General features: G+C 34.9%; 1 protein-coding gene across 3 annotated transcripts in view; it reads left to right on the top strand.

Annotated features, from left to right (window-relative positions):
• The window catches only part of CDH18 (cadherin 18), a 306,995-nt gene that overhangs the window by 99,663 nt on the left and 180,932 nt on the right, over window positions 1–26,400 (top strand). For all 3 annotated transcript variants that reach the window (XM_045571578.1, XM_045571580.1, XM_045571579.1), the window contains exon 2: window positions 11,745–12,229. In XM_045571578.1, the coding sequence (XP_045427534.1) occupies window positions 12,002–12,229 (228 nt within the window). In that variant the 5' untranslated portion in view covers window positions 11,745–12,001. The remainder of the gene's footprint in view (window positions 1–11,744; window positions 12,230–26,400) is intronic.

Here is a 26,400-nt window from a genome sequence, read left to right as displayed (position 1 = left end):
TGGCAGTGGGGTGGGACTGGGGACTGGCAAGAGAGCAGAAGGCAGACCTCTTGGGCCTTCCCCCTGGTCCAGAGGTCCCAATAGATCGCCAGATGGCAAATGGGGAACCCGGCTCCGGTGCGGTGGTGGGGTGGAAGTGGGGACTGGCAAATAGATGGAAGATGGCCCTGATCACAGGCTAGGCCTAGGGACCCTATCCATGCACAGTGTCATGCACTGGGCCTCGTGTGTGTGTGTGTGTGTGTGTGTGTGTGTGTCTAAACATCATGCACGCCTTTTCTATTTAAGATACTTTATCAAATGTTCTCATTAATTAGATTTCAGAAGTGCAATATTCAGAGTTAAACAATGTTGAGGTTTCCATAGACTTATATTTTTTGTGAAAAACTATTTAAATACCATTTAAAATTCAAAGTATGTTTGACTCCATACTTTACATGAAACTGTGGCATATCAATAACGTGCTAATTTTTTTACACATAATATTATACAAATAGTTATATTTTAGTTAAGCCGACAAGTTTATATATAAATTAAAGAAATTAACATACCCCAAGAGGGAAGAATTATATTCCTATTTTTCATATGAAGAAGACAAACCAGTTTGCTATAGAAGTGGTTGAAGGAAATATACTTTGGAAAAGCTTACAATTTTCAGTTTCATTTTAGGCTTATTATTCCTACCATGAAGTATCTTTTTGGGTATGCATCAATTTGGGGCATTTATGTTTTTACTTTCTAAAATGTATGTTTTCAAAAACCTTTTCAAAACATATGGGTGACACTTTTAAATTATGCATATATTGTACATTACAGGAACAGAAAACCAGAGCTCTAAGAAAAGACACATAAGTATTACACATTCATTATCAAGACATTATGCAAACACTGTTTCTTAATGTTTAGCTTTAATTTCTTTTCAGGGTATATAAAGTCCAGATTATAATTAAAATATATTCTTTTTTAAAAATATATTTTATTGATTTTTCTTACAGAGAGGAAGGGAGGGAGGTAGAGAGCTAGAAACATTGATGAGAGAGAAACATTAATCAGCTGCCTCTTGCACATCCCCCAGTGGGGATGTGCCCGCAACCAAGGTACATGCCCTTGACCTAAATCGAACCTGGGACCTTTCAGTCCGCAGACCGACGCTCTACCACTGAGCCAAACCGGTTTTGGAGAAAATATATTCTTATATTCAAATCATGGGAAATAACTCTAATACATTAACATAATGCATGTAACACCATATTTCATGTAAATAGAATGCTGTTCTTACTTTTAAGAGATATGTATTTGTATTTATTCTCTAAGCAATTCTGACAGAATTATTCATATTCCCTTGATGGTTTCCATAACACTTATTAATTCTCAGAGATGCTATGAGGTTATTAGTCCTATTCTATATATGTGAAATTTGACTAAGGTCATGTGACTAATACATGGGATGCTCAGAACTGATGCAAGCACAAATTGGTTTTATTTGTTCATTTAAATGAATCTTGACTATGTGTCAAGATAACAGATCAAAGTTTAATTCTGGTAGGTGGAAGATTAGTTTGGAAGACATACAAATAAATGTATGTCATGTGATAAATATGACTGTAAGAAGGAAAAAAATCCTTTTACCTTTTAGGTTCTTTACTATAATTCCTTTAATTAGAAATATTAACAAGACAAAAGCATATTACCATAGTTAATGTACAATAATTTATACATGACATGGGGCCCTCATTAGAAAATGAAGACCTTGAGAAGCAGGTTAAGTTGACATTATGAGTTAGACAAGGAGAGGAGTAAATTGTAGAAAAGTGACAGAGCATCTTAGTCAGTTTGGCTCAATGGATAAAGGCCCTGGGTTCAATTCTTGTCAAGGGCATGTACCTCAGTTTCATGCCCCTCCCTGGCCCAGGCCTTCATCTGGGAGTGTGCAGGAGGCAACCAACCGATGTGTTTATCTCACATTGATATTTCTCTCTATCTTTCCCTCTTTCTTCCACTCTCTATAAAAATTAATGGGGGGAAAAACCCTCAGGTGAGGATTAAAAAAACAAAAACAAAAACAAAAAGTGAGAGGGCTTAAGGACTAGTTAGTTGATTGGTGAAGGAGTGATTGGAAGGATAAGAGTTTATTTATTATAGCAATGTTTACTTATACAGATTTCTGTTGGCCTTAACCATTCTTGGGAACATCTTCTCTATGGGAGTTTTATTTCCTAATTTTAGGAAGGTCAGAGTTCCTTTTTGTATCTGGCATTTTACAAGTGCCTTTAACTTAAAATTATATATATGCCAAAGTGGCCTGTTCTGAAGTGGCATATTCTGAATTCCTTCATGAGAATTAAAGAACTGGGGACTTTGAAAACAGAGTGGCTGCGTTCTAAGGTCTTGGTTTGCTTTTTTTTTTTTTTTTTTAATAATTAAAACAGAGAAGTGGACTTTTTATTTAGAAGAAAAAGCTAATACAGAGGCATCAAGACTAGCAAGAGCACAGTATAGTCAAGAGACAGTGAGCATATTAAAATGTGAGCAGGTCATGGGAATTCCTGGATGAGAGATGTGGAAAGGTACCAAATATTGAAAAGCTATGAATTTCTTATGGAAATTTTTTTTAGTATATTCTGGAAGTGATGTCAACATAGAAGAATTTTAAGCAGGGAAGGTGTTAATGTAGCTAGGGAAAGGCATTGAAGGATACCTTTGGACAAGCGTCGCCCCTGCTATTTACGTTATATAATATCTATGCTGCCAATAACACAAATATAGCATAAAGTATGACTTCTGACTTCAGGTGAAAAAGAGAGGAAAGTAAGATCTGCATATTTTAATATCTGTGATAAAAATTGCAAAGCAAACTATCACCAGAAATAAATTCTCTGGATTTATAATAGAGTGCCATCCATTGTCTTCCCATATTTTTCCTTTCCTTCCTCTGTACTTTATTCCCCAAACCCTACCCTATACCCAAAACCCTGGAGAAAATAGTGCCTCAGTTCAATGGTTATTAAAGTAGCATTAAGTTTTTAGCTCTTGGAAATAGGAACACAAAATGACTATGGCTTTATTGCATATATATATAAAGCCATAGTCATTTTGTTAATGTATTAGAGTTATTTCCCATATTTTCCAAAATATGACACAAATATATATATAGATTTGAGAGAGGAAAAGAGAGGAAGAGAGAGATGGAAACATCAATGATGAGAGAAAATCATTGATCAGCTGCCTCTGGCATGCCCTCCCACCCCCATTGAGGATCAAGCCCACAACCCAGGCATATGCCCTGACTGGGAATGGTACCATGACCTCCTGGTTCAAAGGTCTATGCTCAATCACTGAGCCATGCCAACCAGGCTGACTGTGGCTTTAAAAAGACTGACTTTTTTCTCTTAATTCAGGAAGGCAGCTCAGAGTTCACATGACAGCTGCTCTGTAGGGTCCTCTGGGATTGAGTTGCTTGGTTCCTCTCTCTCCAGGCTGAGACTCATTCTAGCCACACATCCAGGATTCATGCTGCAAAATAGAGGGAGGGGAAGAGAACATAAAATCCATGTCAACAGCCTTCTGAGGAAATTTCCTGGGAAGTTAACAGACAGTACTTCTGCTTGTATGCCATGGGCTAGAACTTAGTAATTGAGCAATATTCCACTGCAAGCGAGGCTAGGAAATTCAGCCTTTGTACTGGGGAAGTGGAACATAGGAACTTCAGTTTGGCAAGATGTGCAGGGTATTCAGTGACAGAAACCAGAGAGTGAGGATGCTTGAAGTCTTTGACCAGTAGGATTCCTTTAGTATTTTTTATGTATAATATCAAACTAAATAATCATTTAATTTTTTTATTTTTTAATGTAGTATATTGATTTCAGAGATTCAGGGAGAGGGAGAGAGAGATAGACATTAATGATGAGATAGAATCATTGATCGGCTGCCTCCCTGCGTACCCCCACTGGGGACTGAGCCAGCAACCAGGGCATGTTCCCTAACTAGGAATAAAACCAGCAAACCTTTGGTGTATGGGACTAAGCCCAACAATAGACCCATACTCGCCACGGCTAATTTTGTAGTTTTTTAGACATAGTAGAAATATTTTATGCACAGATTTTTGCACTATGTAATGAATAAGACGTGACTCATAATGCTACAGAATATGTGCAATTGCAAATTTTATTAATGAACATTTGGCTCAATATTTAATGGCTTCCTTAATATCTAATTTTCTCTGTATTAAAGGAACTTGAGAGAAAAAGCAGGTTTTTGTTGATAAAATATAACTCTGTTTGTTTTCCAATACATTTGTTTCTTTGATTGTGACAGGCTTTTAAGTGAAAACCAAAGCATAATATTAACCAAATCAGAGTGCTTTCAAAAAGTTTTTCTGTAACATGTTCTTACAATTAATTACTTTCAATTGAAACTTGGCATTTTAACACCACTCTTGTTGTACAAACCCTGAATTAATTTGTCTATTTCCCATTCATTCATACTACATTCAACAAATGTTTATTTAATGGTGACAATATGAAAGGGAATTCACTAGCCAGTACTGGAGATGGAAATTACATAGACATGGCATGAGAGCCCTACAAAATATGACACAAAGAACACATTAAATGGTTCCTATATATTGATAAATACTTAAAATGCTAGCCTGCAATACTGAGAAAGAGCAGTTATATCGAAGTATGATAGTCAGAATTTTAAATGAAGGGTTTGAGATTTTGCCTTACTTTCAAGCTAGTAAATTATGCTGCAAAGATTAATAGGTGCTGGCAGAGAATCTGAGCCTGCATCAGAAACAAGACTATCTTCCCCATAGTGCAGAACGTACCTTGAGATTTGCTTGTCCCTCCTATCCCCTTGGCCAACTTGGAGAAGTCCAGGTACAGGCCACACACACTGTTGACGAATCCTGAATTATAAATTCCCAGTTTTGTATGGGGTCTGCTAGCACACTTCTCCAACCTTTGTCCTAGAAGATCATGCCCTGTCAAAAAACATATTTGTCCGAAACAGGTTTGGCTCAGTGGATAGAGCGTCAGCCTGCAGACTGAGGGGTCCCGGGTTCGATTCTGGTCAGGGACATGTACGTTGGTTGTGGGCACATACCCAGTGGGAGGTGTGCAGAAGGTGGTGGATTGATGTTTCTAACTCTCTATCCCTCTCTCTTCCTCTCTGTAAAAAATCAATAAAATATATTAAAAACAAACAAACAAACAAACACCAAAAAACAAAAAAAACAAATCTGCCCTCTGCCTGGAAGGACGGTTCTAGCTTTCTTCCAAGGCTGTTTGCACGCATATATCCTTGAGAAGAAAGCGTGAAAGGAACCTCTGAATACCTCTTTCTCGGAAGACCCAGAGAGAAGGGTCTCTAATAGACGTCTTTGTGGAGAAATACCCTTTAGTCTAGGTCTTGGAGGATAAGGTTTACTAAATAGAGTTTGGACAGTAAGGCTCTTGGGAAAATTGGAATTGAGGCTGGCTAGCATAGCTCAGTGGTTGAGCATTGACCAATGAACCAAGAGGTCACAGTTTGATTCCCAGTCAGGAGACATGCCTGGGTGGCAGGTTCTATCCCCAGTAGGGGTTGTGCAGGAGGCAATAGTCAATGATTCTCTCATCACTGATGTTTTTGTTTCTCTCTCTCCCCTCATCTCTGAAATCAATAAAAATATATTAAATAATAAAAAGAAAAGAAAATCAGAATTGAATGAGCCATTCAGGGAGAAATAACTGTAATCAAAATTTAATGTTTTCATCACTGTCTCTAAGAAGTTTAAGTGAATATTTCCAACAGAAAAAAAACACACAATATGTAAAAGTTAATGCTTACTAATGTACTGGTTATTATTTACATATTTCATTGTATTTTAGAGAGAGTCTCATTTTAATACATCTATACTAATAAAAGGGTAATTATGCTAATTAGACTGGGAGACCTTCTGGATGTCCTTCTGGATAAAGTCACAGGTGGCTGCCTGAGGCTCAGCTAGGGAGTGATCTGGCTGGCAAGAAAGCAGTTAGGGGGCGATCAGGCCAGCAGGGGAGCCATTAGGGGCATCAGGCTGGTAGGCAGAGGTGGTGAGGGGCAATCATCCAGGCAGGTAGGCAAGTGGTTATGAGCCAGCAGTCCCAGGTTGTGAGAGGGATCCCAGATTGGAGAGGGTGAAGGCCAAGCTGAGGGATACCCCTCCAGGCATGAATTTCATGCACTGGGGCCCTAGTATATGTAAGTGTATGTGTGTGTATATGTGTATATATATATATATTTTTTAAAACAAATGCAATTTATTATGTCCAAATCTTGATGCTATGAGAATATTTTGAAATAGTCAGATTACAAGTGAAAAAATATTGATTTTAGAGGCAATTTGGGGATAAAATTGCAACAAATTTAGGTGGAATCTTCTACAATTCCGTGAGGTTTATGAGTATTGGATTTTGACTAAGTAAGAGCTATTTAATTCAGTTGACACTGATGGAGAAGTGTATGATTAATTATTAAATATATAAATTATCAATTGAGGGAAAAAGGTCTAAAGTTGTAGAGAAAATGCTAAATATAAAGAGTAAAGGACAAGGAGGTAAAACAAAAATTCAGAAGTCAATATGAATGGAAATTAAACAAGGGCTAGACTTAGAATAAGAGAATGATATGGATATTATTGATTATTGGATCTGAAAATGATGGAAACCATAGATTCAGGGTCAGACAAATATCTGAGAATGCATCTTGCAAGCAGTTAGTATTGGGCCTGTAATAACTAGTCCAAAAAAATAACTCAAAAGTTTTAGAACACACATCCTGAACATAAGTACATACATACATACTACATACATATAATAAATAATTATTCCTTAAAATAAAACATTGGCTTCTCTTAAGGATTTATAACTTTTGTCTTATATAAGGACATTAGAATTCAGACCTAATTTAAGTTTCCTAACTTAAATCTACCTGACAGTGTGATGGACTTTAATAATTCATCATGGGAAAGTTAAATTTCATTCTTTTCAAGATGATTCATCTTCTCATGAGGAACAGCCTTCTCATTGATGGATGTGCAGGTCTGACAGATTTGCATTAAGCAACATGTTCCCATTGACATGCGCTCCTCCATATAGGATATCCTATACATCTCACAGTGAAAGCACTTCCAAAATACATGGACTTTCCATCATACTCTATCTTCCTTTGACATTTTCTATTTAAACTAAACTTGCTCTATGCAAAGTCAGATAAATTTCCACCAATAATGTATAACGCCATAGCTGGGAAATTGGTGGCAATTATAACTCTAGGCTTGTTGAATATGTAAAATAATATATCATCCCACACATATGGAGAATGGAATGGCAGATTCCTGAAATAAAGTTGACAAAAGTATTATTAACAAAGACATTTTCAAAACAAGAAAAGAAGCAAAAAAAAAAAAAGTTTCTTATAAAACAAGAGAGAGAAAACCTAAGACATTCTCTACACCTCTTTGGAATCTCAAGTTTATAATCCAAGAACATATTGGTAAGAAAAGTTAGTCAAAAGACCCATGTTATAAGCAGTTACTTTGAGGGTAAATGGGAGAATCCTTTTGTTGAGAATAGTGTTTTTCCAGTATTCTCTGATAGAATGACTGTATTGAAGAGTTATAAGCGGCTGATATTTCCTAACCTTGGGTGATGTGAGTAACTCTGTAAGTAAGAAAAGTCATTTGTAAATGAAGCATGGTTATTAAATCAGAAAGTCAAAGAATTAGATAGCTGAACGTGCTTAAAGTTAATTCAAGTACAAATCTTTCTTCATAAATGAGAACTACAAAGCTCAGAGAATAAAATGCTCATATAAATGGGATAGTTTTCTATAAAATGAATCTTTGAGGTCATGTTTTTTACTAAGTACAGCGTTACTAATTCTACTACCAAAGAGGGAACAGTCATAGAAGCAAGAGGACTAGTCTCTTGCAACAAAGTTATATACTTAGATTAGGTACTGAGCAGAGGAGAGGGTCCTGTTATTTGGAAATACTTTTTTGTTTTGTTTTATGAAAATAATACTTTTCATAGAAGAGGTTCTTGTTTTCAAACAGAAAAATTCAACTTGGCCATGGACAGCAGCAAATACATTTATTGGAAGCAAATTAGATAGCCATCAAAATTGATGAGGAGCCTTAAGAATTAGTTTATCAAAGAGTAAATACCAATAGAAGTGAGACAGTAAGAAACAATATTAAGTACTTACCACTGAAACTGTGGAGCTAGATGACTCTTACTTTGTGCATCTGTCACTGACTATCTATCACAGCTGCCAGATTGACCACCACTACATCTGGCTGTTGAGACCCTTACACTGCTGTGAAATATTTCTCGATTTTCACTACATACATACATCAGTTGTTCCATGTTGTTGGAGGGTGTGAATAACTTGTATGTCACAAATGCAATTTATGATTAAAAAGTTAGAAGATGAGCCCAATTAGCCTGGCTCAGTGATTGAGTGTTGACCTCTGAATGTAACAGTTGGATTCTCAGTCAGGGCACGTGTCCTGGTTGTGGGCTCAATCCCCAGCGTGGGGCGTGAAGGAAGCAGCCGATCAGTGATTATCTCTCATCCTTGACATTTCTATCTCTCTCCCTCTCTCCTTCTCTCTGAAATCAATAAAAACATACTGAAAAAATAAATTAGAAGAAGAACGTGTCTGGTTCCTAGGTGTTCTGAGGTGAAAGTTAGGGCTCTGTCATCTATTGCGGTATTCTCATTCATTGGTTTTATTATTTTTATTTTTATTCTTTCTTACTTATGGAAGGTTTGATTTCCGGAATTAGAGCAGAACATTTTCTTTTCTTTTTTTTTTAAATATATTTTTATTGATTTTACACAGAGAGGAATTGAGAGGGACAGAGAGTTAGAAACGTCAATGAGAGAGAAACATCAACCAGCTGCCTCTTGCACACCCCCCACTGGGGATGTGCCCGCAACCAAGGTACATGCCCTTGACCAGAATCAAACCCGGGACCTTTCAGTCCGCAGGCCGACGCTCTATCCACTGAGCCAAACCGGTCCCGGCAGAGCAGAACATTTTCATATGTGGGGTCTGTCCTCTCATAATATAGTAAATAAAATTGGTATCAAAAGTACCATAGTGATGTTTATATTTGTTCTTTCATTTCACAGATCCTTATTTACTACTTTTTATAACTGTTGTAATAGATATTCACAATCATGTAATGTATATATAGATTAAAATGCATTTATGTATTTTTAGAATGGAATATATGATCATTTAAAAAAATCTCATTCAATATGTCAATAATGCATTACAAAAGCCACTTTTTTCATTTTTTACTCATGAATTATGCTTTGTAAAACAACTTAGCATAAAAAGAAAATGTTAATTTCATTTAACAATCAAACGAAGTGGTGTGAAAGTATTAAGATAATATCTTCTGTATATTCATCAACTTTACTTCAAAGAAGAAAGGCTAAAGTTTCTTATTTTGAAATTTCTTATTTAAAAGAAGAAAGAAAATTTTAATATAAAATCATCCAATTTATTAGATAAACTGCAAAGAACATTACAATTATATCAAAAATTTTATTTAACAAGATATTGAGACTCAAAGAAATTATATGATTCACATAAGTACATACAATAAGTAAATTGTCAAAAAAAAGGAAGAAAACCTACATTTTCTGACTTTTCTATGTTCTTACTATAGTGGAACTAGAATTACATTTCTCTTTTCAAGTCTTTTTATTTTGTATTTTTTAAAACCTTCATTGTTGAAAGTGTTACATATTTCCCCTTATTTTTCTCATTAAGTGAAAAAATGTTCTTTATTTCAAAAGTATCACAAAATTTAATTTTATTTGCCAGATTATTAAAATGAATTCCCAATTCTTTTCTAATACAATACTTAAAAAACTGTGAAGTCAAAATTACTGTTAACCTTAATTTGTGGACAAATACATTGGTTGGAAAGCGCCTTGCTTTGGGCCTCAATTTGATTTTAAAAAAGAAGAAAAAGGCATAGTTTTATTAATTTCAGAGAAGAGGGAAGAAGGAGAGAGAGGTAGAAACATCAATGATGAGGGAGAATGATCAATCTTCTGCCTCCTGTACAACCCACATTGGGGATTGAGCCTACAATTTGAGCATGTGTACTGACCAGCAATCAACCATTGAGCCATGCCAGTCAGGCTCATGTGATTTTTAAAAATTCATTTTCTACTTATTATAAACATTTTTACCAATTGTATAAAAGAGTTGTATAATGACTGATTATTTATGCTCAATTTTTAAAATAATTTATACTGTCATGTCAAACATTTTGTGGTTCATTTCAGTTTGTGCTGATTTACAGGGGTGAATTTAATTAACTGAGAAAGTGATTCATCTAATATTTTTGCAGGATGGAATAGCTATAATCTTGAATCAGTATAATTTTCTAAATACATACTGAAATACACACACACACACACACACACACACACACACACACACACAGGCTGTAGAACTTGCTACACAGTTTTATTTTTCAATAAACTAATTAATATCAGTCAACATTTTCTCTACCAAATAATTTTGTTTTATCTTCCAGAAATCTTTCTCAAGTTTTACTTTATTGTCCAATTATATTAAAACCGAAGTCCAGCCTGGACCGGTTTGGCTCAGTGGATAGAGCGTCGGCCTGCTGACTAAAAGGTCCCGGGTTTGATTCCGGTCAAGGGCATGTACCTTGGTTGCGGGCACATCCCCAGTAGGGGGTGTGCAAGAGGCAGCTGATCGATGATTCTCTCTCATCGATGTTTCTAACTCTCTATCCCTCTCTCTTCCTCTCTGTGAAAAATCAATAAAATATATTAAAAAACAAACAAACAAAAAAAAACCTAAGTCCAAATCTGCAGCATTTCATTTGAAAGACAAAACCTTTTTCCTTTATGTTCTTTCTACCACCCTCTTTTCTCCTTACAACTTTCCTCGCAAGGCTGATGGAATTATGTGTAGTGTCATTCCCATACTTTAATGTATGCCTCCCCTGTATGTTAAGACTGCACCATAGAGTAGCATCCGCAGGCTCGTCAAAATCCATGCAAGCTATGACTGAGCCAGGTGATATGCTTACTCACAATCCATTGTGCCAATCTGCTCTCTGAGAATGGGGGAGCTTTCAGGTTCATTTCTTCTTTTTTGTTTTCTTTTATTTTACTTGCTGAACAGGCTAAAGTGCCTGCTGGATTGTTGTGATGGTCAGTGACAATTTTTCAACTCTATGGAGTACTTTGTTGAAGTTCAGTGAGTCACATGTAGTAGGCAATTAATGCCCAGTACATTTTTATCACATCCAACAAAACTGAATAAATACAAAAATAAACAAAACATTTGCACTTAGCATGGAGTCTCTAATAGATCCTGTGTTGGAAGCAATCATACCACACTCAGGCCCACATTCATCATTGGTTTTTGAACATTTAAACACTCCCTAAGGCTGCATTTTTTATGTTTCTAGAAACATGTAAATATCCTCAATACACATTTAGTCTAAATGTGTATGAAGATTAACAGTATGAGTAGGGAGGTCCATGTAAAAATATGTGCAGTGTGCAGGCTTATGAATGTCTATATAATAATTTGCACATGTTCTTTTCCTATCAGCATCACACTGCATTAATAGTATGTTTTGCATTCAGAGCAAATACTTAAACCTACCAAGTTCTGTTCTGTATATCATTTTCTCTCTTTCCATTAGGTGGAAAATGGTTGCCTGTGTTCACCTACTGTGAAGACTAAGAATCAGACCACTGCAGCTTTGAATCTCTGAAGTGTTTCAGGATGTAAATGCAATCTGATCTTTCCCTGGTGGACAGTTAAATCATGGACACGCTAAACACTTTACTTTGGACTGTCCTTCCGAAGGATGCTTTGGCTTCTCTCTTGAATGCTCATTAAGCATTTGCACCTGACAAGGAAAAGAAAGAAAACTGTGACCTGGAAAGTTATCTTACAATGAAAATTGCGAGCACATCTTGCATCTGTCCAGTCCTCGTGTGTCTCTGTTTTGTGCAGAGGTGTTATGGAACTGCTCACCACAGCTCCATCAAGGTGACCAGAAATCAGACCAAGCACATCGAAGGAGAGACCGAAGTCCACCATCGTCCCAAAAGGGGATGGGTTTGGAATCAGTTCTTTGTTTTAGAAGAACATATGGGACCCGATCCACAGTATGTTGGAAAGGTAAGCTTTTGTTGTTTGGGTTGTTTTTCCTCTTTGGGGACATATTGAGCTGATATTAGGGTTGGGTGGGAGTTGAATTTGAAGAGATATGGAGTGGTAAGTAAATTATATCCTAGAAGACTAATAGTTAAACAGTTTTTAAAAAAAAGGTTGCAAAAAATGAACTTTACCAATCAAGTCACATCTCTCTAAAATCGATCCATAAATTCTAGACTGAATGTTCTTTACCAACATATTACTCTTTCTGTTCTCATACTAGTATATAAAGTGAAAACACTTAATTTCATAAATGACTTTATTACCATGCATATATATTCACAATGGCATTAATTGGTACAATAATATTTACATTTTTTAAATTTATTACAAATACTTGTAACAAATAAATTTATTACAAATACTTGGGAGGCTAAAAAGAAGATACTATATCATTACAATGTTAATAAGTATAATTCTGTTAAAGAGATTGTACCTGAATTTGTCAGCCTTTATAAGCACACAGATATTTTTCTAACCCCTCATATTATATTCCATAAAATGTTTTTGTATATTTTTAATATATTAAATATACACTAGATGTACAGTTTTTGCTAAATTCCAAAATAAGGAGATTAAAATGACCAGTAAATTCAGGCCAACTTTCCTTTCTCTCAATACCAGACAAAACAATTTAATGGCTTACCAAACGCTATAGGAAATTGTGTGCTCAGTAAATGGGACCGTTTAAGCATGTGTCATCTGGGCTCTAGGGAGAAGAATCGAGTGGGAAGTGGTGAGGTCTTCTGATGAATTACTCATCGATCCAGGAAGCAGCCACACTTAGGTTAGATCTGTAGCTGTGAGAGAATCAGCAAGCACAGCGGTAGAATTTCCATGACTGTAGGCTTCATCTCGCTGCTTGGCTATTTATTTTCACTATAGCATTGTCAGTACCAAAAAAAAAAAAAAGTACTTAATCCAAGCCATGGTGCTGCCTTAATGTGTAGGCAGTGCAAGATCTCAAGCCATCTGTTCTACCCCTTACCCGACCAGGGCTGGATTGCAGCTGTGTTTTCCATATAAGGCAGGAGCTGTGGAGTCAGAATATGGAACACACATAAAAAGATCTCAAACAATTCCATCATCCTCATATGCATATTAAAACAAGACCAAAAATACTATTGTCATCCTACATATTGTTTTTCCTACAAAGTACCCCATGAAGCAAATGGGAACGCATGTATGAAATAAATGCATAACATATTGAATTATTAGAAAAACATTTTTGTTATGAACTTTATAGTCCCTTTACTATAATCTTTAAAAAGGAGAGTAAAAAAAGAACAGAAAAAATTTTTTCCATCAGGAAAATTATAATTTTTTATGTTTAGTTATATTTCACATTATGAAGCAAACTAGAGGCCTGATGCACAAAATTCATGCAAGAATAGGCCTTTACCCTGGCTGCTGGCATCAGCTTCCCTCCAGGACCCAGGGACTCAGGCTGCTTCCTTCCTCCAGCTGTCCCTAGGCACCTGGCACTCAGCACCCTGGCTGGCTTCCCTCAGGCAGCCTGCAGGCACCCAAGACCAGGCTGGCTTCCCTCCATCCCAGGCTTTGTCAGAAAGGATATCTGGAATGACATGCTGAAGAAGTCTGGCCAAATTAGCATATTACCCTTTTATTATTAGAGATAACACTTACTGGACTTTTGATAAAAACTCAAACCTATGTATTTTGATACATAACAACTTATATTTTTATGATAGTTTTTTAGTCAATGATTAGATTTATAATGAGGTAATTAATTTTGTTGACATGAGTCAATATATATCATTCACCACTCAAACATTTATATGTAGCTAAGGCCATGATCATAAGGCCATTTCCAATGGTAAATAGTATAACTAAAATACATATACACATACACACACACACACACATATATGTATACATGGATCGTATATATACAAATCATATAAATCATATAAATTTTATATGTATGTATATTTGATGATCCATAATTTTATTCCAGAATGTAATGGTAAAAGATATTTTAAAATAACTGAATATTTAATATACTGAAGATATAATAGCACATTTGTTAGAGAGTAAACCCTTCACTCCTGGAACTAATTATATGGTAATATCATTATAGTTGTGAAATAAAAGGGTTCTCTCTTTCTTTAATATATTTTTATTGATTTTAGAGAGGAAGGGAGAGGAAGAGAGAAAGATAGAAAAACCAACGATGAGAAAGAATCATTGATCACTCACCTCTTGCATGTGCTGCACTGGGGACTGAGCCCAGAACCTGGGCATAAGCCCTGACCATGAATCAAACCGTGACCTCCTGGTTCAGAGGTTGATGCTCAACCCCTAAGCAACACCAGCCAGGCTAGGGTCTCTCTTTTAAAAATCATTTTAAAACACCATAGACCATTTGGTCTACTTTTTAGTTATTTAAAAGTTGAACAGTGTAGAGTAAATCCCATTAAAACAAGAATATAATTTCATTTAAGATGCCACACATAACCTAAAAGGGCTGCCATACATCACACCTACTGTTGAGCAGACTCATTGCCTTCAAGAGATAATAATGATTAGGTAGCAAAGAGCGGGGTTTGACTTATAGCTTCTCTGCTTATTATCTGTATTAAAACTGGCAAGTCTATTTATTGTCCTGCATTTCTGTTCCCTTACATGTAAAACTGAGAAATACTGTGTGACATTTCAATTACTAACTCATGTATATTAGAGAGTCTGGTTTGGTAATTTAAACTATAGCCTACATGCTTAGTAATTCAGCCAGTTGCATGTTTTGGTTTTACCTGCTTACGAAAGAAGTTTTGTTTTATTTTTGGATTGGTGAAAACAGTTTTGTGAGACTCAAAGTTAATATGAAATCCACTATCAGTTTGCATAAAATTTTATTAGCATACAGCTACACTCATGCATTTATGTTTTGCATGTAGCTCTTTTTAAGCTAAGTTGTAGAACTGAGTAGTGGCAAGAAAGATTAAGGCCTGAAAAGTCTACAATATTGACTAATGACAATTTACAGGACATGTTTGTGAGCTTCCAGTTAAAATGTCTATCTTACCTACTCTACTGTGAATACTTTCAAAGCAGTTTTGGGGACAATTTCATCTTTGTTCACACAGTATCAATCTCAGTTCCCATTATAATGATCAAATGTGGTAATTCACTGGGAAGTAGTCCATATAAACTATAACCATTTGTAGTCATATTGGGTTGTGATAATTATTGATAATTATTGAAATAAAAATATCTCTCACTAATCATTGTTTTTTTTATGGGAGATACTTTTTTGGAGGTCTTTACTTGATCAGTTTTGCTGTCATACTACTTCCCTATAGTCATTCTAATGAATGTTCATTAACTCTGCTATAATGTTTTTTTTTTGTTGTTGTTGTTTTGTTACATTACATGCAAGATTATAGCAAATGTCCTGGTACACATATCATTTAGCATACACATAAGTGTATCTACAAAGTGATTTCTAGAAGTTGAGATTATGATTCAAAGATCAATGCATCTTGAATTTTGGTAGGAATTACTTGATCCCTTTCTGTAGATGTTGTGTTTGCACTTCTCTCGGTGATGTATACTAATAAGAGTGATTGTTTTTCTAAGTAATACCCATAGATGGGACTATAAACGTTGGAATTTTGTAAATATAATCAGTGAAAAATTACATCTCTCTGTAATGTTGATTTCCATTTCTCTTACTATGGGTGAAATTGATTATCTTTTCATATTTTTGGGGCTATGAATATTTCTTTTTTTTTTTTACTGGCACTTCATGGCCCTTCATTTTATATTCTTTTAGTTAGTCTCTTTAACTTACCAATTAGTACTGTTGAATATAATCCTATAATAATAAAAGGCTAATATGCAAATTGACCAAACGGTGGGACAACCAGTCACTATGACATGCACTTACCACCAGGGGGAAGATGCTCAATGCAGGAGCCACAGTGGTTGGTGCACTTCCACAAGGGAAGCCCCACTCAGCCAGAAGCCAGGCTCCAGGCCGGCTAGCACAGGAGTGGTGGCGGGAGAGAGTGCTAAGGAAGTATGATGATGGCTTAGGGAGAGGTCCTAGTAGTACAATAATTATTTGCCAATAATTTTTCACAGTTACCATTGTTTTTGAATTTATGATTTTTACTTTATAAGAGTTTATTATTTTAATACTAGAGGCCTGGTGCATGAATTCCTGCATGGATGGGGTCCTTCTGGGTGGCCTGCAGGGATTCAGCTGAAACCCACAATCCAACGCCACTTGCAGCTTCTACCTGCTGCTCCCACTCATTCTGGTCCCACTGTGCCTGCTGTAGGCTCACACCCAATCAGTCCTGATCCAGAGAGGCTCACACTGCTGCAACAGCTCTCTCCATCCATGAGCCCTGTGTCTGGCACCCTCCCAAGGGGAGTACTCTGGGGAATCTGGCTGAAGCTGGCTCTCCGGCTTGTGAGAAGGGGTCCCAGATTGCAGGCCAGGCTGAAGGTCCCCACCAGTGCACAGCAGGGCCAAGTGAGGACTGTGGGAGGGCTCCAGGAAGGCCTGACTCATCTTGCTCAGTCCCAATCAGCCAGACCCCAGCAGCAAGCTAACCTACTGGTTGGAACATCTGCCCCCTGGTGGTCAGTGCAATTCATAGCAAGCAGTTGAGCAGCCTTAGCATATCATTAGCATATTACACTTTGATCGATTGGTTGGTTGGTTCTGCTGTTGAGTTTATCTGCATATTACCCTTTTATTATACAGGATAGTAATTCTTAGCATTATTTTGACTAAAACTGTATTTTTATTTAATTTAGATTCTTTTGAAATTTTAGGATATTGGTTCAGAGTTAGAGGCAGTAATTAAAAATGCATTTTTAAAAACCGAATATCTACAGTCTATTACATATATTAGAACATATTACCAGTTGAAAAAAGAATGGTATAAAAATGGAATTGCTATATTAGATTGCAGAAAGTGTTATTTGAATATATTTGAATCCTTAATTTTAGCACTAGCTATTGGCTGTATTGCATGTATCTATTGATATCTAAAAAATATATATATCCTTGTTCAAGTTGTAGCAGCAAAGAGTAGTGACCCTTATGGTGTACATAAGGAATATTTAATCATGTGTAATTGGTCAAATATAACCAAGAATACATACTAGAAATATGTCTATTAACACACAACTACTGGTAATAAGTTTTTCGATCTTCAAGTGGTAAATGTGATTAGCTAAACCTTGTGCTCCATAAATACATATTATTTTCATTTTGAAAACATTATAATTGACTTCTTTAACTGGCAAAACATTCTCATATAAGGAACAAAGAAAATTCTGTGTTTATTCAAGATATCTCTAAGTAGATATTGTCCATATTAACAATATTATGCTGGGTTTAGGGGTGAATTGATATTAACATATAGTTGATAATAAAAGCTTATAAAAACTTTAAAAAATTTCAGGGTAAACAAATGAATTGCATTCTTCATATTTACTTTCTTGCATTTATGGTGTATCTGCTTATAACTTAGAATTTCTTAGATATAAACCAAAATATGTGGAAGATATTGCTTGTATCTGTTAAGAGGTTAGTTCTAAAATTCCACAAGTCTCCCTCACCTCCCTACCTATATCTTATTGTACATTTGTGTGTAGAGGAGTGTTGACTCTATGATATTATTCACAATTTGTTTTATTGAAAAACAGCAAACATATGGAGGGTAAGCAAGGAATTTTGGCAGTATAATGGAACTAAGAAATCATCTTGCCAAATCCCTCAAGTAATAAAGACCAACGATGCTTGAAACAGTTAAGTGACCTCTTCGTGGGAAGAGGGATTAGTTATGGCACTGCCAGAGAAGAAATCATAACACATCTGATTCTTTAATGAAAATTAGTTTCTGGTATATAGTGCATGAAATCCTCCTTTCATCATCACTATTACTGTCATTAATTTGTACTTCTTTCTTTCTTTAAAAGAGAACCTTCACATATCTTTGAATATGGAATACTGCAGTTTTAAATTAATAGATGGTTTTAAGGTGAAAAAGATAGACTACATTATATAAAAATGAATGACAAGGTTTAAGCTTTTTGGAAAAAAATTATGGTAGCTTTAATGACATCATGAACTCTGAATTTAAATTAAATGCACAGCAAGAAATGGTCCCAATTGTCATTTAATATTGTCAAGATGATAATTTTATGAAGATTTTATCATAACTTCCTTAAAATGGAAAACTTCCTGTATCAAAACATGGCATTTAAATTTTATACAGATGACAGTGTTATGACGTGATGGCATGTGAAATTAATTATGGTACTCAGTTTTATATGGATATAACTTTCTCAATAGTTGTAATAGAAATTTAACTATTTAGATCCATCCTATAGGAACTTGAAAGCATTAAAGACGAACTTGACTTGGCTTATATTTCATTTAATTGGTAATGCTCTATAATTACTTTTCAATAAATCAGATTTCATTAGTTTAGTTGTATTTTTAGAAAATAAATTGTAATTTATTTGAATAATTTAAAAAGTGTTTAAGTGATTAAATAGCTTTAGCATTCATTATATAGCCTTTCTTAATGCTACAGTGACAATTTTAAAAGGTCATCATTGCAAAGCAATAAATATAGTATGGGTATATCAAACATTATACTACTATACTAGTATAATTGTACTCGTGTGTGTGTGTGAATATTGCTAAACCAGAGGTGACTTTGACCCCTGGGGGCATTTGTTAATGTCTGGATACATTTTTTTTTTTTTTTTTTGCACTTCAGCCGAATTGTCTATTAGTTACGGTTGGCGTAATCACTAAGGTCAAAGATACCTAAAAGAAAAATGTTTAATGCATTTTAAAATAAGAATAAAATTTGAACCCTAGCCAGTTTGGCTCAATTGATAGAGCATGAGCCTGTGGACCAAAGGGTCTTGGGTTCGATTCAGGTCAAGGTCACCTGCTTTGGCTGCAAGCTCCTCTCTGGCCGGGGCTCCGGTCAGGGCCTGTGCAAGGAAAGGCAACGAGTCAATGTGTTTCTCTCATATCGATGCTTCTCTTAGTCTTTCCCTTTCTCTTCCACTCTCTCTAAAAGATCAATGGAAAACTATTCTCAGGTGAGGATTAACAAGAAAAAAAAACAAGAATAAAATATGAAAGTGAATAGAATTCAGTAAACATTATATTACTCTTCATATTAATAAAACTGTAAATATAATTTATTATTTTAGTTACAAAAAACAAGGCCATAAAGTCAAAAGGCCATAAAGTCAAAAGGCCAATTGTTGAAAGTGCTAATGTGACAAGTAGGGATGTGGTATTATTGGCATCTAATTATTAGAAGCCAGAGATACTGCTACACATTCCATAACATATAGACAGCACCTTTCCCTCCCACCCAGCAGAATTACCAGCCCAAATGGCAATAAGTGTCGCTGTTTACCTGAAATTGACATCCTCATAATGTGTTTTTCTTGGTCAAAGTGTTTTAGAATATTTTTCCATGCTACTATATCACTATAAGGATATTTTACATGATTCTTTTATAATATACATACAGATTAGTTTTAACTTTTAGCTTTTTTATACATTCTGAAAATAAATTTTCTAAGGTATAATTGTATTCCATTGTTGACTGTGAATTCTAATATACCTTGGCTTATTACTGACAATTTATGTGCTCTATGTGTTTGTCTTGTTTTTTTCTTTTTCTTTTTTTTTCTTTCTGTTTTTATTCTACAATAATGATGTCTACTGGGATTTCTCTCCACCAGTTTGGAATTTTTATATTGTATGTGTTTTTATATTTGTGTTTGCTCTAAATTTTTTTGCATGCATTTTTTACCTCAGTGGTCAAACCTTCATATTTCTAACTCCCTCCTGAATAATAAGAACATAAAAATGGTCAAACTTTTATCACTTAATGCGTTTTCTAGTTTTACATGCCTACTAAGCCAAATTATTTTTAAGCTAGCACTTAGTTTTTCTTCTTAGTAGTATTATTGTATGAAGCGTATACTTATTTATATGCCTAACATACTTAATAGCATTTAACTCCTATTTGATTCTATGTTAAACTTTTTGGGTTCAGTTTACTGCTTTCTGAAAGATGAGGATGTGCTATTTATTTGTAACATGTACTTTATAAAGTTTAAAGTTGATAACTATCCTACTACAGTTATCGTAAACAATATAACTATAACAGGGTATTTAAACATTAATCACTTCTTTTTTATGTTCTATTTGTCTACTATCTTTCTCATTGTTTTAAAAAGTACCTTCCTGATTTTTCATTATTGTTAAAAACATTTCAACATTTTTTTCCCTTAAATTTACCCACATTTATCAATATATTTGTTCCTCATTGCTTCCACATTTGTTCTTTCTCTGGGTTTGATTTTCTTATTGTCTATACACAACCTTTACTCTTTTTTAAAATTAATTAATTAATTATTTTTTTAAAAATTTTATTGATTTCTGAGAGGGAAAGAGATATAGAAACATCCATAATGAGAGAAAATAATTCATTGGCCTCCTGCATGTCCCACACTGGGATTGAGCCTGCAACCAGTTATGTGCCCTGACCAGTTATCCAACATTTACCTCCTGATTCATAAGTCCACCTTCAACCACTAAGCCACATTGGCTGGGCTGTTTTTGTTTTTTTTAATTCAAATTGTGGGCAGTAAATGCTCTGTTTCTTTTTTTAATTGAATCATTATATTTTTGTGTAGGATTCTAGGATCAGTTTTTCATTATTGTTTTATTCTGGACTAATTTTGATAATGAGAAATTTGCTGAAATTCCATTTTAAATTGCTTTTTCCCCCCCTCTTGGGTTGATAATTAGGATTATCACTGAATCTATGAACTATAGATCCACTGCTGTGTCTGGGTTCTGGGCTTTCTGGTTTGTTTGTTTTCTTCTTGTTGTTTTTCTGCTTCCTTTGTTTTTCTTGGTCTGTGTATTGATAAGCTAGAGCTGCCATAAGTATTATAAACTAAATGGATTAAACATAAACAACAGAAATTTATTGTCTCACAGTTCTGCAAGTTTGAAATCTGAAAAATCAAGATGCCATCAAGGTTGGTTACATTTGTGGTTTCTGAGGGATGCATTTTTTCAAGCCTCTCTTCTAAACTTATGAATGGCTGTCTTCATGTTCACATGATGTTCTTGGTCAGATAAAATTCAACCCAACAGTTGATATCAGCTGTTTTGGTATAATTATTAAGATATTTATACTTTTTAAAAATATAGCATCCATTATTTCTTTGAAAGTTTCTCATATATTGTTCTATTTTAAGGTTCTATTTGATGTAATTTCTGTTTGATTTACTTATAGCACTTTAATGCTCTATTCAAATAAGTTGAATAGTTAAGAATGTTCTTTGACTTAACCATGAATATTAGCTTTAATATATGTTGAAATTTCTAATTATTTTGATTTATTTCCTCATTTTTGACATCTTTTTATGAAGTAATGTGTAATATCATTTGAACTCTATTTCCTGATTATTTTAATAATTGCAAACCAACTATTTAAACAATTTTGTTGAACTTTTCCAATTGTTGTGCCTGATTGCTTGATGAATTATTTCTTAGTTTATTCACTATCATGGAGATTTGATTCTGATATTTCTTTTAGAATTCTATTTTTATTTGTTTTCAATAGTGTGTGTGATATGTAAGAATAGGGATTTTGGTGAGATTCCTAAAAAAAAAAAAAAGAAAAAAAAAAAAAAAAGCTTGAGAAATATCCATTGAGAACCACTTAACATTTTGTCAGCTGGCAACCAGTTAGTTTCATAAATCTGAATAAATATTATTTTTTAAATTTTGACTACTGTTTCTTGTCCATGTATCTTATGTAAATAGCAATAACAATAACATCAATAATACTATAAAATAAAACATATATCTTTCATCTGAGATATAAGTTTGATTTCAATATATTACAGGAAAACACTTTTAACAGAACACAGGCTTCCTTGCTAATTTTCAGAGAGGAAAGGAGAGGAAGAAAAAGATTGAAACATAGATGATGAGAAAGAATTATCAATTGGCTGCCTCCTGAATGCCCCACACTGGGATCGAGCCCAAAACCTGGACATGTGCCCTGACTGGGAATCAACCTGTGACCTCTTGGTTCATAGGTCAATGCAAACTACGTGGGCTGGGTTCCTTGCTACTTTTTAAAAAGCTGGTAGGTAGATAATTAATTTCAATGTCTTGCAATTGTTTTCAAGTAGTCTTGCTTTATTCAGATATATTTATTCTAATTTTATACCTTGAGTAGACTGAAAGTCATGATTTCTAATCTTCAGGATAGATAAAACCAAGTTCTTGGTATGCAGGGCAAGTATCAGGTTTGAATTCTCTGAAATATCAGCTTGGATGCTAGACAAAATGACCTTCCTATGGCTAGGTCTTTTTTTCCTTCTTTGTCCCTACAGAGATGTCTTTCACTGTTTCTAGCTCAGTTGAATTGCCTTTATCCTTTAATTTTATGCACCATTTTAATCAGATATAGTAAGAGACATGTCTTTAGTAGCTTTGACTGCCATTTTTATGGTCATATCTTACCTCAGGTTTTTCTTTGTATAATAATAAATGTTAAATTAGAAAATATTCTTAAGATTTCTTCTAGATATAAATAATAGTAATCTTTTTACCATGTTTTAATATTTTTATGCAGTAGACTTAAAAATCTAAATGCCCCCAAAATATTAAAGAGAAGAAATATGCATTTCAAAAATCATATTTCACTTCTAAATTATAGATCATTTACTTCACCATGTATTTGCCTTAAGGAAATGGATATTTTGCAACATATTTATTGGATTATTCTGAAGGGATCTCATTAATTTTACTGATTTTTATCCAACAAATATTTGAATATTTAATTGCACTGGACTTCACATAATTAAGGCATTTAATTTGTACTCGAAGGAACCACTGAGCTAAAGCCAGCCCAAGGCATTTAATTTGAAATTAAACTTGGTTAGGGGTTTTCAAATACATCCAGTTTTTTTTTAATTTATTTTGTTTTGTTTAGATTTCATAAAGATAATACCAGGCATTTATTACAAGAAATACAGAGTGAAATATAATCAATTCCTTCCAGTAGGAATATTTATGTTTCCTATACATGATTTATTTGTCACCATATTCACAAAAATTAGAATAATATATTGTGTGAAATCTTTTTATACACTAAAAGAACATAATTATAACATGAAATTTAAACAGTAATATATATATATATATATATATATATATATATATATATATATATATATGCCAAGTGATCAGAATGGTGGAATGGTGGAACACCTGAAATGACCAGTCACTGTGATGCACACTGCTGTGGACAGCTGGCCCGATGGGGTCCTGATTGGCCCCCCCAACCTCCTGTATTCCCCCTGCCCATTGGGGGGTAAGGGCTGACTGATCTCCCACAGCAACAGTTAAATTTACTACCTCAGAAGTTATTGTCTCCAATCCAGAGGACTGAAGCATATACAACAATATTAAGCAGTGATGGAGAAAGGCTATAAATTAATGTGAATCTGTGTATTCTCTGCTTATTTGTGGTAAACTGATTCATCTTCCTCAGTCTTTTTAATTGTTTCTGTCAGACATTAATAATACAGAACATGTGAAAACTTTCATATCCCTCAACATGCCACTTATCCTGATCCTTCTCAACAGCTTTAGCAACTGACAACTGTTTGCATTCATTAATAATACCCTGCTGGATTTTGAAGAAAACTATCTGAAACTAGTTTAAATAATAAGACATGTTTTACTAACTTGCAAGCCTGAAGAGTAGAACAGACTCCAGGCCCAGTTAGAATTAGAGATATAAATGATGCTCTTAGAATTCTAAGCAACATCCTGAAACTGCAAACTCGTAAGTATGCAAGGTCCAACTCTAAGATCTATAGGAGATTGTACAATCAGTTTCTGTGCTCTGTTATAAAAAGAATTCCCTTACTTGCAGTTACATATAGAGGGATTTTACATGCCCAATTACTTGCCAATTCCACATGTTCTGGTCTGAATTATGTTTAACATAATTAAACACTGTGGATCTAAAAGCCTAACTTCAATGTGTGAAAACTAGAGGTCCAGTGAACGATTTTGTGCATGGATGGGGTCCCTTGGAGTGGCCAGTGGAGATGGGGCCCCAGCTTGTACCCCCAACCTTACAGCCCCAATTTAGGCCCCCAGTAAAAGAACAGACACCCCCACAGCCTTGCCTGGCACCCCGCCTTGGCCTGGTGGTCAGCACACGTCATAGCCAGCAGTCTAACTCTCAGTCGAATGAGGGGACAATTTGCATATTAGGCTTTTATTATATAGGATGTTATGAAGACTGGAGGATCAAGCCTGAATCTCTATTCCTTGGTTTCAAATGACCTACATCATTACTGTTCAATGTATTTGTATGTGTGGGGGTGTCTGTTCTTTTACTCAAACCATGACTTAATACAATAGATTACTTTCTGGACAGCAACAAAATCTAACTGAGTCATTAAAGCACAACTATCTTTCCAAATGGATGTTGAAAAGCCCATAGAACTGGCAGAAAAGCCCACCATAGAATCCATGTTGAGATAAAGCAGGAACCAAGGGAAGAAGAAGCTACGCAAGGAAAAATGTCCGCAGACCATTGCCACAGACACTTCTGCCTCTGGACTTGCACTGTTATTACCAATGCATTGTTGGAAACATGGACATAAGTAATATCTACTTTGTCTGTTGGCCTTGTGTCACTGATTCAGTTTTGAAGCTCCAGACAGGAGCAGGTGTTGGCCCAGCCTAAGTCATATGCAAGTGGCCTGGCTGCTCCCAATAGGAAGATGCAGTCTGGCTCCTGAGGTTCCATAATTGAGACAAAGCTCTTTTTTCTGTCAAAAGTCTCACAATGGGGTACTGATTTTTCCCAAGTCAGATGTGGAGCGCACAAAAGACACAATTATAATATATGCATGAGTGGGCATGTGTGTGCACATGCACACACACACATACACACACACACACACAAATAGTATATAGTATAAAATAATTCTCAATCTATAATGGGAAAGTTTAATATATTTGAATTTTATTTTACTTCATTATTTTATTTTATTGATTATGTCTCCAAGATACAGTCAATACATTTTATTTTAAAATGCATCCTATTTTTAAATAAATAAATCTCAGACTAATTAGAGGTCACTGTTTCTTTTTATTTATTTATATATTTTATTGATTTTTTTTTACAAAGAGGAAAGGAGAGAGAGAGAGAGAGAGAGAGAGAGAGAGAGAGAGAGAGAGAGAGAGAGTTAGAAACATCGATGAGAGAGAAACAGCCATTAGCTGCCTCTTGCACAACCCCCACTGAGGTTGTGCTTGCAACCAAGGTGCACGCCCTTGACCAGAATCAAACCTGGGACCTTTCAGTCTGCAGGCTACCGCTCTATTCACTGAGCACTGAGCCAAACCATTTTTGGCTATCTTTCCTTTTGAACTCACTTCAATGTCCACCAATTTTTTTTTTTTTAAGAAAGGGATTATCTATCTATCTATCTATATATCTACATAATGCATTTTTATAATGATTCACAAACTTTTTCCGAAACATCTTGTCTGCTCTGTAATTGCTTGTTCAGTTCATTAGCTGCTTTGCATGCATGAGTTCTTTCTATTGTTATATCAAAATTATGAGAAGTATTAAACGCGTCTGTAGGACTCAAGGCAATATAAACTACTTTTAATTAAAATAAGAGGGCACTAAACAGAAAGGAAATGCGGTAAGAGAAACATATATATATATTTTTTTACTTGGAATTACATCCGCTCTTACATGACCCATTATGAGTTTATGCTGTGTTTCTTCTACTGGCATTGCCATTGTTAGTCTTGTTCTTTGAACCCTGTTATTATTGTTCCATTGAATTAAATTGACCATGAAGAGGTTTGATTTTTATTACTATTTTTATAAACATTTAGATGCAGAAGAATAAAATAATATCTAATTATCATCAATTATCGGCACAGACATTAAGTCAATGTTTATGTTTCTGGGGGAGGAGCGTCAAAGGCAGTGCAGCTGTGCAAGACTAAGACTTTCTGAAGAGTGGTTAATTTGCATGTA

This window comes from Pipistrellus kuhlii, unplaced genomic scaffold, assembly GCF_014108245.1.
Source record: "Pipistrellus kuhlii isolate mPipKuh1 unplaced genomic scaffold, mPipKuh1.p scaffold_m20_p_4, whole genome shotgun sequence".
In the NCBI taxonomy this organism is placed as follows: domain Eukaryota; kingdom Metazoa; phylum Chordata; class Mammalia; order Chiroptera; family Vespertilionidae; genus Pipistrellus; species Pipistrellus kuhlii.
This window is presented reverse-complemented; position numbering and strand designations above follow the sequence as displayed.